General features: G+C 52.8%; 1 protein-coding gene across 1 annotated transcript; it reads right to left on the bottom strand.

Annotated features, from left to right (window-relative positions):
* Window positions 1-394: 394 nt before the first annotated feature.
* On the bottom strand, window positions 395-13,260 carry Fscn1 (fascin actin-bundling protein 1). Its single transcript, XM_052754161.1, has 5 exons — window positions 12,326-13,260; window positions 3,301-3,457; window positions 3,087-3,208; window positions 2,679-2,846; window positions 395-1,704 (listed from the first exon to the last, which is right to left on the bottom strand). The coding sequence occupies exons 1-5, from the start codon at window positions 13,155-13,157 to the stop codon at window positions 1,502-1,504; spliced, it is 1,482 nt and encodes a 493-aa protein (XP_052610121.1). The 5' UTR covers window positions 13,158-13,260; the 3' UTR covers window positions 395-1,501.
* Between the last annotated feature and the right edge of the window lie 64 nt (window positions 13,261-13,324).

A 13,324-nucleotide genomic window follows, 5' to 3' on the forward strand; every position in this document is an offset into this window, starting at 1 on the left:
TGAGTATGGACAGCAAGCAAACTTCAGGGATCCTGCTGTCTCTCTACCCTTTCCCCAAGTCCTGAGATGGGTGTACACCACTGCACCCAACTTTTTCACATGGGTGTTGGATTATCAAATTGAGGACATGAAGCTTGGCAGCAAGTAGCTTTACCTGCTGAACCCTCTCGCCTGCCCTTGGCCTAAACGTTTAAATATCCATGTTACTAGAGCCAGGAGCTCCATGTTCAGCCATTTCTCAGCCAAGGGCTACTACTGCACATGCTGGAGCCACTATGGTCTGAGACCTAAACAAGAGTCTGCCCTCCATCCCGTGAAAATCAGTGCAGGCTCCCTCCCTGGCCAACCCTCTATCCACTCCCCCAACCACGTCCTCTGTGAGACATGCACAGGCTGCAGACTGAGCGTTGTTTTATTTTCCAGTTCAAAGCTACTATCATGGGTCCTCAGAGTTATACAAATGACAGTTACAAAAAAATAAAAGACTGAGACACCCCAAGTGAGTGAGATGCACGGTGTTGGGGAATTGGTAGAATGGGGTGTCTGGGAAGGGCCCCCCTGAGGTTTACTCCAGGGTTCCCAGGGAGGGACGCGCCTGGCTTTCTCCCACCCCAGGAGCCCCGAGGTGTCAGAAAGACACGGAGCACCAATCATAGGGCCAGGGCTGGGGGTGGGCAGGCAGGAGGAAGGGAGAGAGGAAGGGAACCCACTGGGGAGGCCAGGTGTCAAGCATCTCCCCCAACCCCCCAAGACCACTCATAGCTACAACCAACCAGGCAGGTTTGCCCAGGGCCCTTTTAACAGTAACATTTCCTTTAAAAAAAAAAAAAAAAAATACTGATTTGGTCATTTTCCTGCTTCCAGTCAGGCCAGGGCGAAAAGGAAAGAGAAGGGAGCAAGATGTCCCCCCCAAACCCCAGAATGTGCAGGGGCAATCTGGCAGTGCCACCCACCTAGCTTTGAGTTAAGGAGCCTGGCAGGACTTCTGCAGGGTCAGAGGCTGCTCTCCAGCCATGATCCAGAAAAAATTTGTGGGAAAACCAGGCCATGCCGGGCTTCAGTCCCACCAAAAGGCTTGCCTCCAGGTGCTGGGGTCAGAGCAGATACACCAGAGGTATGATCTTGAGGGGGGAGGGCTTCCAGTTACAACTTAGGGACGGGGGCAGTTCCCTCGGCCCCCCACCCGGCTTCTCCTAGGCCACTTCCTGGGGAAATAAGGCTCAGAGTTGTCTGAGGTCAGAAGAAAGGTGCCAGCATGCCCCATGGCAGAGAAGGGTGCAGAGGGACCCAAAATCCCTCCCAGGGACAGTCTGCAGCTACTGACCCATGGGGAGCAGAGAGTTAGGGGGGAGGGGGTCCACAGAGGGCAACAAGTGAGGGCACCATTTTCTCTCGGGTTTCCAGTTTGAAAGGCAAGGGGCTTGCCACCTGCTGCAGGGCCACCTGGCGAGTAAGGATAGCAGGAGGGACTGGATGAGTGACCCGCAGACAGCAGATGGCCCTAGTACTCCCAGAGTGAGGCAGGGTCGATGGTCTCCGCGCAGGCCTTCAGGACCCCGGCATGGTCCCCCTTCAGGTAGCGGCCGCCCACCTTGATGGCCACCTTATTGTAGTCACAGAACTCAAGGAAGAAATCCACAGGGGTATCGCTGCTGCTGGTGACCGAGGAATCACTACCCACTGTCCAGTACTTGCCCGTGGAGTCTGGGGGTAGAGACTTCATGTCAAGCTGTGTTCCCCACCCCATATCCATTCTTGGAAAGGATTACTATTCCCTCCCACAGTCAGCTTCCAGAAATGAGTGAGGTCAGTTGGATGTGGGGTATAGTCCTATAATCCTAATACTCAAGAAACTGAGGCAGAAGGATTATCTAGAGTTCAAGGCCATCCTGGGAAATTCACTAACACCCTGTCTCAAACTAAAAAAAAGTAAGAGGACTAGGGGCTAGTCATGGCATATAGCTTTAATCCCAACATCTGGGAGGCAAAGGCAGGTAGATCTGACTGTAAGGCCAGCCTGGTCTACAAAGCAAGTTTTAAGACAGCTAGAACCACAAAGTGAGACCCTGTCTCAAAAAAAAAAAAAAAAAAAAAAAAAAAAAGAGGTATGTAGATCAGCAGCAGAGCACCTGCCTAGAATCCCCCAGTGAGGGGCTGGGGTGTGGTTCAGTGGTAGAGCACCTGCCTAGAATCCCCCAGTGAGGGGCTGGGGTGTGACTCAGTGGTAGAGCACCTGCCTAGAATCCCCCAGTGAGGGGCTGGGGTGTGGCTCTGAATTCAGTCCTCAGCACTATAAAGAAAGGAATGGGGTCTGCCTTGCCAAGGCCATACACAGCATGGGGTTCTGATTCCAACTTAACACTTCTGGACTGTTGGGGTCCTTCACCCTAGTTTTGGTCCCACGTCCAAGATGTCATATCCTTATCTCCCATCTTCTCCTTTTATCTTTTCTTTTCCTTCCTTTTTTTTTTTTTTTTTAAAGATAATTCTCCTGCCTCAGATTCCTAGATTATAGCCATGCACCACCATCCCTAGTTACTTCCCACCTTCTCCATCTGCCCAGGATAAGCTGGGAAAATTCTCTACAGACAAGAAGGCTACCCCTAATGTGGACCTAGGACACACCTGTTCCCCTATGACCTTGAATGACTGCAAGCATCCCCACCCAGAGAACCTGCCTTTGATGTTGTAGGCACCATCACTGAATTCCAGCTGGAAGACGTCATAGCTGGAACGGTTCGCGTCCAGAGTGCCCGTGACCTTGCGGCAGCCAATGAATCCATGCTCTCCACGGAACACGATAATGGGGCGGTTAATCAACTTCATGAGGAAGAGTTCAGAGTCCCCTGCCACAGCAAAAGGGACCACTGAGTTTATAGCAACAGGGATGAACCAGCCAGGCTGTGGCTCAGAGAGGGATATCAAGAAGCTAAGGGTTACATGTTGCCAGCCTGAGGTTACACCAACTTAAGAGGATGCCTGCCCACACAGACAGGTTCAGGTGGGGCTGGTGATTGACCACAGGGTGACTGTCCCTCTAAGGCACTAAGGAAGCAGACTTGGGGTGCATGCTCCAGTGTGACTACCTGCTGTCTCCACTGAGGCGGCCAGCTGACCATTTTTCTTGGCAGTCACAAACTTGCCATTGGATGCTCTTAAAGTGATGCGACGGTCACACCACTCAATGTCAAAGTAGCAGCTGGCATTCCTGGGAAGAGGAGAGGGGTTGGCAACATGGGATCAAGCAGGCTGCCCGGGTCCCAGAATAGCCAACCCAGGTGATTCAGGGGTGTCACTCACTTGGTGGATGCAGTGGACTGCACCCCTCCAGTTGCCGTCAGCGTCCAGTACTTGCCCGTGTGGGTGCGGAAGGCACACTTTCTTGTGTCCCGGTCGATCTCCAACTGGAAGGTTTCCTGATCAGTCTCTTCATCCTGATTGGCCGATAGGTCCATTCCTACAGAGGGGGACCCCAGCCGATTAGGCCACTGTTGTCTCACCCACACTCAAGATACCACAGGGCTTCCTCAAGTTGGCTCAGGTCTCTCCGAGGGTAATCCTGGGACTTGCTCAGACACTAAATTCAGATCCCTGGAAACCACATAGAAGTTGGCATGGCGGCAGAGCCTATAATCCCAGAACGGGGAAGCCAAGACAGATGGATCCCTGGAGCTCAATGACCGGCCAGCTTAGCTGAAGCCCTGAGCTCCTGGCCACTGAGAGATCCCTTTTGTCTTTGGTTTCTCTGTATGGAACTCGTTTTGTAGACCAGGCTGGCCTCGAACTCAAGAGATCCATGTGCCTCTGGCTCCAGAGTGCTGGGATTAAAGGCATACTCCACCACATCCAGCTGAGATTCTTGTCTCAAGTACACTCAGGAGACAGAGGCAGGTAAATCTTTGTGAGTCTGAGGCCAGTCTGGTCCACATAGTGAGTTATAGGACACAGCCAGAGCTTATAGTGAGAATCCATCTCAAAAGAAAGTGTGTAGAATGACAGAGGACTACGACATATCTGATGCTGACATCTGACCTCCATGTTAGGGGTACACATATAAACAATAAAAATCAGATGTGCCAGTCCTCAGAAGACTGAGGCAGGCCAGCTGTGTGTGTGTGTGTGTGTGTGTGTGTGTGTGTGTGTGTGTGTGTGTGTGTGTGTGTAAGTATATGTATAGAGAGAGTTTATAATATTATATAATATATATATTATATATATATATATATATAAAAACTGGGGATTTAGCTCAGTCACTGATGGGTTTCTTTTATCTCTAGCACCCCAAAAGACAAGAAGGAAGGAAGCCCTCAAACTTCAATGAACCACCCACAAAGATGTTCTAAAGCCAAGCAAGAGAACTCTCCTGTGGCCCAGGATTGGGTTTTAAAGATCGGTTCCAGTTAGGCAATGCTGCTGTTATGTAAGGAACGGCCCGGTTTTGTAGGTACAGATGGAGGCGTTTCCGGATAAGTCGCCTCAGTGTCGGGAATTTGCTTTAAATACAACCCAAACCATTGAATAAACACACAGATGGAGCTGGTTCTGCAGAATGTCACATTGTGGGGTGCTGGTAAAAGGGGGTTCGTCACCCACTTCCTGTAGAGGGGATGTGTGAAAGTAAAAGAATATAAAGTATGAGCTATGCTCAGTGACCCACGCCTGTCATCCCAGCACTCAGGAGGCTGAGACTAGCCTCAGCTACGACTGAGATCCTATCTCAAAAAAATAAAACAGAGCTGTGGCTATACCTCAGTCGGTACAGTGCAAGCACTAACATGCACAAAGTCCCGGGGTCCATCCCCAGAACTGCATAAAAGGGTAAGAAGTTCAAGGCTAGCCTGAGCTACATGAGACACCCCCACCCACCCTCCCCCAATGCACACGCGCACACACACACACACACACACACACACACACACACACACACACACACACAAAGGGTTGCAGGCCATCAAGATGGCTCATAAGGTAAAGACACCTGCCACCAAGCCTAACAACCTATGTTTGATCCCTGGGACCAACAAGGCAGAGGGAAACAGACTCGGACATCTAAACCTATGCCTTAGTATGTGGGCCACCACCCTCACCATACAAACATAAAATAAGTGCAATTTTGGGTTTTGGTTTTTTGGGTTTTTTTTTTTTTTTTTTGGCTTTTTGAGACAGGGTTTCTCTGTGTAGTTTTGCGCCTTTCCTGGAAATCACTTTGTAAACCAGGCTGGCCTCAACTCAAAGAGATCCGCCTGCCTCTGCCTCCCAAGTGCTGGAATTAAAGGTGTGCGCCACCACCGCCCGGTGCAATTTTGTTTTTAAGAGAAGGTAAGTATGGGGGTACATGCCTTTATCCCTAACACTCGGGAGGTAGAGGTGAATCTCTTTGATTCTGAGGTCACCCTAGTCTATATAATGAGTTCTAGGCCAGGGCTCCATATAAAATAAATAAAAGAGAGGGATTTGAGACTATAGCTCTGTGGTAAACTACTTGATTAGCATGGTGGAAAACCCAGGACTCCATATCCAGTACCACAGACACACACGATGACCACATGTTCCTTTAGAAAACTTAAAAAACTCAAAAAGTATAAAGATGAAGTCATACTTTATCCCTGCCCCCACCAGCCACAAACACTGAAGACTGACGACACTTTCTAGCATTTCCCTGCTAGACCAAAACAGGATCACTGAGCCTCCCTCCTTTCCTCTCTTTTTTTAATTGATTTTCCTTAATCTTAAAAAAGATTTCTTAGCCGGGCGGTGGTGGCGCACGCCTTTAATTCCAGCACTCGGGAGGCAGAGGCAGGCGGATCTTTGTGAGTTTGAGGCCCGCCTGGGCTACAGAGTGAGTTCCAGGAAAGGCGCAAAGCTACACAGAGAAACCTTGTCTCGAAAAAAGAAAGAAAAAAATATATATATTTCTTAGCCAGGCGGTGGTGGTGCACGCCTTTGATCTCAGCAGAGGCAGGTGGATCTCAGTGAATTCAAGGCCAGCCTGGTCTACAGAGTGAGATCGCAGACAGCCAGGACTGTTACACAGAAAAACCCTGTCTTGAAAAAAAACAACAAAAAAAAAAAAAAAAGAAAGAAAGAAAATTTTCTTGCTGGGTGGTGGTGGTGAATGCCTTTAATTCCAGCACTTGGGAGGTGGGTCAGCCCGGTCTACAGAGCAAGTTCCAGGACAGCCAAAGTTACACAAAGAAACCCTGTCCAGCAGAGGCAGGCGGATCTCTGTGAGTTCGAGGCCAGCCTGGTCTACAAAGCAAGTTCCAGGAAAGGCGCAAAGCTACACAGAGAAACCCTGTCTCGAAAAACCAAAAAAAGAAAAAAGAAAAAGAAAGAAACCCTGTCCAGAAAAACCAAAAGATTTCTTGTATTTTGTATGTAAGAATGTTTTGCCTGTGTGTATGGATGTGCACAACATGTGTGTCTAGTGCCCTCAGAGGCCAGCTCTCCTGGAACTGGGTTATAGATGGCTGTGAGCCACCATCTAAGTGCTGGTCCTCTGTAAGAACAAGTATTCTAGAGCCAGGTGGTAGTGATGCATGCCTTTCATCCCAGCACTCCCGAGGCAGAGGCAAGCGGATCTCTGAGTTAGAGGCTAGCCTGGTCTACATATTTGAGTTCCAGGACAGTTAGAGTGGTTAAGTAGAGATACCCCGTCTCAAAAACAAAAACAAATGTTCTAAAGCATTGAGCCATCTCTCCATCGCCCCCTCTTTTTTGATTTGGTTTTGTTTTGAGACAGGGTCTCACTGTGTATCCCAGGCTAGCCTTGAACTCAGAGATCCACCTGCCTCTGCCTCCTGAGTGCTGGGATTACAGGTGTGCACCCCAAGCATGGCTTGCTGACTTCTTGCTAAATTTCCATGTCACATGACCCCAAATAAGGTGTTGCTCCCAAGGCCTGCTCTGCAGCCCAGCTTTGCACACTGGCTTTGACTCCACCTGGAAGTGGTATCTTGGGTCCTAACCAGACAAACTCTTTGTTTCTAAGAATGTTCTCAACCTGGTCACAATGTACACTACTGGGCTCACTGATTGCCTTTAAGCGTCTTATGAAGCAGGGACCAAGTAGATGGCAGGTGCCACCCCTAGAAACCTATCCTTAGCTAACACCCCACCGAAGGGTGTGCTAGTGCCACCCTGACCCAATGATGTCTCTATCTGTGCTGTGCAATGGGGACCCTTACCTCACAAGGTGGGAGAGGAGATCGAGAGGTGGCATGGCCTTGGCTCAATGTCACCCAACAAGACAAGGGGTTTCTTGGCTTGCAGGAGTGGAGATGGACAAATGCCTGGCCATGCCTTATCCCTCCCTTCTAGACCTATGTATTAGCAGACATGGCTTCCGTGGTGGGTCACCCAATATCCTGACCCAGTGTCTCCACAGGGTTTACCACTGAAGCATGGAAGAGGGTAGGAAGGCCCTCCCAGGCTAGGCAGCCACCCCGAAGCCACAGCTCTGGGCTGGAGTCTGCTCAACCACCCACCTTCTCAGGCAGAAACGGGCTCTCCTGCCTCTGGTCACACTAGGGACTGCTATACATTGAAAAGACAGCTGGCCACATGAATGTGGGGTACTGCCCACTGTTCCCTCTGCCTGCCCATAATTGGGCTGCCATGTGTAGGGAAAGCTGAGTAAGCACAGCCCACTGGGCCAAACAGCCACACCCAGTGCCAGAGAGGGCAAGGAATCCCATCCCTTCAACGAGTGCCCAGAGGGTAATGGGACAGTCAGGAAAAGCCAGCATAGGAACTTCAGTGGGTAAAGGCCCGTGTCACCAAGCCCCCAGACTTCCATCTCCAGAGCCAAATTGGTTGAAGGAGAAAACTGATTCCCACAAGTTGTCCTCTGAGCTCCATGTGTGTATTCTGGTCTACATATAAGCCCCCACACACAAATAATTCAATAAAGGTAACTAGATTAAAATTTTATTTGGAGGGGGCTGGAGAGATGGCTCAGAGGTGAAGAGCATCGACTGCTCTTCCAGAGGTCCTGAGTTCAATTCCCAGCAACCACATGGTGGCTCACAACCATCTGTAATGAGATCTGGTGCCCTCTCCTGATGTGCAGGGACACATGCAGGCAGAACACCATATGCATAATAAATAAATCTTCTTTAAAAAAAAAAAAAAAAAAAAAAATTTTATTTGGAAAAAAAGAAAGAAAAGCCAGCATTGGGGGTGTGGCTCAGGGACAGAGCATTTGCCTAGAATCTCCTCAGGGAAGGGCTAAAGGTGTAGGCCATCTGTATAGAGAACTTGCCTGTCATGCACAAGGCCTCGGGTTTGATCACCACATTCCCACAATAAAAGAAAAGCACACCTTTAATCCCAGCACACAGAAGCCAGAGGCAGGAAAATCTCCGAGTTCGAGGCCAGCCTGGTCTATGGAGCAAGTTCCAGGAGAGCTAAGGCTACACAGAGAAACCCTGTCTCCAAAAAAAAAAAAAAGAAAGAAAAAGAAAAAACGGAAGGAAGGAAGGAAGGAAGGAAGGAAGGAAGGAAAGAAAAGCCCCTCCCAGCCACTCCAGCAGCAGAATGCTGCTCCAAGATAGATGAGCAAGAGGGGGCAGGAAGCCAATCAGAAGTGGTGGCCCATGCCTCTCATCTTAGCACTCTGGAAACCGAGGCAGGAGCATGGAGAGTCGAAAGCTAGATGAGCTACAAGACAAAAACCAAAAATAAGGTGGGAGGGAAAAAGGAGTCAGAAAAGTTGGCTTCCCAACATGCTAGTCATCCTCGCACAAGGGAGCGGCCCCTGCTCAAGAAGTTGTGGGCACCGAGTTCAAGGCAGGGCAGCGCCGTAGGCAGTAATTCTGAGGAATAAGCATGAAGATGAAGGGCAAAAAGGGCCTTACCCAGGCCACCATCTGGCTCTCACTCCAGGTACTGGGACAAAGGGCTTGTTGCATCCAGTCTTTGTTAAAAGGCCTAAGAGGCCAGTGAGGCACCAAAGGTGGACTCCAGGCACCCTTTGGTGAATGCATTCTCCTCTCTGCCAGAAAGGATCATCTCTGTTGGGACCCTGAAAGGATGTGAGGGCCTATTGCCAAGGAGACACGGGGCTCTCCCACCCCATCAGGAAGGGCCGAGAAAGAGAAGTTTGCTCCTTTCCAGAATGGCCCCTCGAAGGCCCAGCCCAGGGGGAAAGGCCCCACTTGGCCTTGGAATCACATTGGAGCTCCGTTGCTATAGTAACAGAATTTCTGTGAGATTTTTTTTTTTTTCCAACAGTGGTAGCACAGAAAACCTGAGTCATGGGCTCCTAGGAGCCCACGGGAGGGGGCGTGTCTATCTTCCAGCTTCACCAACTGTGGTGACTCAGAAGGTCTCCTAACCCTCAACCCCCTTCCTGGGCTTAGCAGCTTGCCAGATTATCTTTCCTTGTTCAAAATAAGCATCCTTCACAACCCATCTCATTTAGGATGGGGGCTTAGCTTAGAATCCTACAGGAGTTCACTCCAGCCACCCACCCCAAAGTCTACTCAATCCTCAAAACTATGCCATTCCAGCCAAGAATGGGGAACTCTTAGCCATCCCACAAAGCCCTGCCTCACCCACCACTCCTCAGCCAGCCACCCTAGAAATGATGGGGACAAGATCCTTTTAAAGCATGCTCAGGGGTTAGAACCCAACATGTGAATCAGGTTGAGCAGTGTGGGGAGACACAGCATGGGGTGTGTCTTGAGCCAGCAAGGTCTTGTGAGGATCAGGAGACCCTCCCCCCAATCCAGTGTAAGGTACTGCTCACTCTGATCTCCACCTCCAAGGAACAGAGCCTGGCCCCAAGTACCTCTGTTTTACAGATGGGAAATTGAGGCCGGGGAGCAGGAAGCAGCTCCGCAGGGGTGATTCACAAACCCAGATTGAGCCGTCCCTCCCCCTATTCCTGGCTAGCAGTTCCCAACACGTGTTTCCGAAGCCCAGCCCCGCCTCCCTGCCACGCAGGCCTGCCCAAAATGGCCTCCCCGGCACACCCACCCAGCAGCTCACCCCAAAAAGCACCGGGAGGAGTTGGCTGACATGGAAATGAGACTCGAACACCGACACACGAGGGCAGAAGATATCTAACCATGACCCCAAATTCCCTTCAGAGTCTCATCCCTTCAGCTCCAATTTCCGCCCCCTCTTGCCCCATCAGCGTGAATCATGCACAATCATGACACCCTCAGAGAATGGTACCTGCCCAGGCTCGCAAAACACACCCTCTAGCTCCTTCCTGGCCCCAAGGGCCTAAGTCACCTGTTTCAGCCCAACCTTCCCCAGGGCAGTAAGTCTTGGACACAGCTCAGGAGAGAGCCAGTCTCTCTATGCTAGGGAGTCCCTGGAATCTGCAGGGTTCCCTTCAGTCCCAAATCCCAGATATGCAGGACTCTCTGCACCTCCCTGCCTCGGGGACTTTGCACAGGCTGTGCCCTCTGCCTACAAGGCCAGTTCATACACTTGATGCCTGTTAATTTCTATTCACTCTCCTGGGGCAGACCCCTGACCCTGATAATCTAGTACCCTGGTCCTGTACCCCCAATCTTTTGCTTTACATGCCAGTCACGTCCCCAAGAGACATTTACTATCTCTTGTATCTCAGTGTTTGCTAAACAGGTGGGAACTCTGACCCCCTTCACCCAGCAATGTGAAACAAGAGAATGACATGCACTGGAGTGTGTGTGTGTGTGTGTGTGTGTGTGTGTGTGTGTGTGTGTGTGTGTGTAATGAGAGAACATTCTGGAAGTGTGTGTGTGTGTGTGTGTGTGTGTGTGTGTGTGTGTGTGTGTGTGTGTGTGTAAAATGAGAGAACATTCTGGAATCAAATACATCCAGTTCTGAATGTTGCTGATTTACTGTGTAACCTAAAGCAAATGGCTGCACCTTTCTGAGCCTTAATTCAGCCAAATTCAGGCAGGCCCCACCCAGGGCTTAGCCCTCTGCATTGGGGGAGGGAGGTCTTCTTCGCCACAGACTCGGCTTCCATCCAGCTATCTCCAAAGCCTGGGTCCAATTTCCCACCCAAGGAAGCGAGATCTCACAAGCCCCTGCCAGCAAGCAGCTAAGACCCTTTGGCAAAGAAGTAGGGGGTACGCCAGAAAGGAGGCGCCTACTTGTGGCACGCCCATGCGGGTCGGAAATGGCCTGCCAGCCTGCTGGAGGCCCTGGATGGGGACAGATTCAGTTGCAAACTGAATTGTTCCCAGCCAGGCGCCTTGGGGACCGGTTCACTCGAGGGTAGAGGCTTCTGGAGGGAGCTGGACACTCGCAAGGCCGAGTGCCGGACCATGAGGCGTGCACCGGAGGGCAGGGAAGGTCCCTGGCGCGCAGCCACCCGCGCCACGCCGCCCGCCAGCCGGGGTGCGAAGGAAGAGCCAGGCGGCTGCACTCCGCGCCTCCGCACAGGACCCTGGACCAGGGACGATGCCTGGGGAGTTGAGGGTGGCTCCTCCGCAGAGGGACCCGCCTAAGCCGATCCCCTCCCCCAGCTCCGCCGCATCTGGTTTTCCCATCTGCAGAGCCCTAGCAGGACAAAGGGGACGAGGGAGGGCCCAGCCGAGGCGACCCGCCCCCCTGCTCACAAAGGCCGCGGCCCGGAGCGCCAGGCTTTGGCAAGGGGAGGCGGGGTGGGGGAGGGGCAGCCCCTGCGGACATTCCCCCTCCCCCGTACCAGGGCCGACCCCGCCCCGCACACCCCGCCGCGATCAAAAGCCCCGCCAACCCCCACCATCTCGCCAGGAAAGGCAGGAAGAGCAGGAGTTACTGTCCCCTAGCCCTCCAGCCAAACGCCCTAGGAACAGGAGAAAGGGTGCACGAGGAAATGGACAAGGGGGAACCCTTCCTTCCCAAGACCTGAGGTAGCCCGTCCTAGGGGGTCAGCTCACGAATGGGGACAACCTAGATTGGGAAGAGAGGACAGAGAAGATCTAAGCAAAGTCTAGGGAGCTCCACGCCCCCAGCCAGGGGTGGGGGAGGTGGACAGTATTGCTTTAGGATGTGCTAGGCCGCACCCCACGTCACCTCCTCCCCGCAGAAGAAGCGCACGTCCCAGACACGGGGTGGTAGCACATGCCTTTAATCCCAGCACTCAAGAGACAGAGGCAGGAGGATTTCTGCGAGTTCGAGGCCAGCCTGGTCTACAGAGCGAGTTCCACAATAGCCAGGGCTACATAGTGAGAGCCGGTCTTTCAAAACAGAAGCCCACCTCCCCAAGGCGGGGCATAGAGGCCTGTACGCCTAACGGGAGCGCATGGGGAGATCGGGAAACAGAAGGATGCATGAGTGGGGGGATGCTTTTGTGCAGTTTATCGGGACCCAAGAAGGGGACATGTCCCCAACTCACCCTGGCGCGTGGACACGTTCCTCTCGTTGGCCGCCTGCAGCACCACCTGAGCGCAGCTCTGTTCCAAGGCGAAGAGCTCGTCTTTGCCCACCTTGGTGGCCTTGCCAGCCTTGAGGGTGCCACTGGGCCCGGACGGGGCTAGGTAGCGACCTTCGCAGTCGCGAAAGGCCACCTTGCCAGAGCGAAACTCGAGCGTGTAGCCCGTGGCGGGCTCGGGCCTCGCCACAAGGCGCCCATCGTGGCGCAGGAAGCGGTGGTCCGACGTCTGCACGCTGTAGCGCTGGTCCTGGAAAGCCAAGGTGATGAGCGAGTCGACGCCCCAAGGCACGTCGCGGTCTACCGCGATCTCGTCCGCTGGTCGCGCGCTCAGATGCGCGTAGCGCTTGCGGGTGACGCTGTAGATGTTGACCTGTGGGTGCATGGCAATGTGCACGCTCCACTTCTCTGCCGGCGACACGCTCTGCGCGAAGCACGACAGGCGGTCCTCGGTGCCGCCGAAGTAGCGCCGGTGCGCCTCGGACTGCAGCGACCAGCGGCCGTCGTCGTGCGCCACGACGAGGAAGCGGCAGTCAGCGCCGGGCACCTCGCGCTCGCAGCTCACATTGCCGTCCTTGTCGGCGGCCAGATAGCGACCCAGGTGGCTGCGCAGACACACAGCCGCGCTGCCCGCCTCATCAGGAGGCTGCTCCAGCGTCCAAATCTGCTTCTTCTTCAAGCTACTGGCGGATGCGTTCACCTTGAAGCCGAACGCCTCGGCCGTCAGGTACTTGTTGCCGCAGCTGATCAGCCCAAACTGGATCTGCACCGCCTCGGCTGTGCCGTTGGCGGTCATGGTGGCAGAGGGCGGCCCGGTAGCCCCGGGAGCTTGGGTGGCTGTGCCGGACCTCCTTTGTTAAGCACGGCTTAACCCGCTGCAGCGCTCCACAAAGCCAGCCCGGCGGCGCTCTGGATTTTATATGCGTGTGACGTCACTTTGTTAGGCCACGCCTCCCGCCGTCC

Source organism: Peromyscus californicus, unplaced genomic scaffold, assembly GCF_007827085.1.
Source record: "Peromyscus californicus insignis strain IS unplaced genomic scaffold, ASM782708v3 Scaffold_2__1_contigs__length_46816999, whole genome shotgun sequence".
Classification (NCBI taxonomy): domain Eukaryota; kingdom Metazoa; phylum Chordata; class Mammalia; order Rodentia; family Cricetidae; genus Peromyscus; species Peromyscus californicus.

Coding starts and splice junctions, on each gene's coding strand:
- Fscn1 (XM_052754161.1), bottom strand. CDS start 13,157: ATGACCGCCAACGGCACAGCCGAGGCGGTGCAGATCCAGTTTGGGCTG. Junction 3,209..3,300: donor CAGTCCACTGCATCCACCAA/GTGAGTGACACC, acceptor TCCTCTTCCCAG/GAATGCCAGCTGCTACTTTG. Junction 2,847..3,086: donor CGCCTCAGTGGAGACAGCAG/GTAGTCACACTG, acceptor TTGCTGTGGCAG/GGGACTCTGAACTCTTCCTC.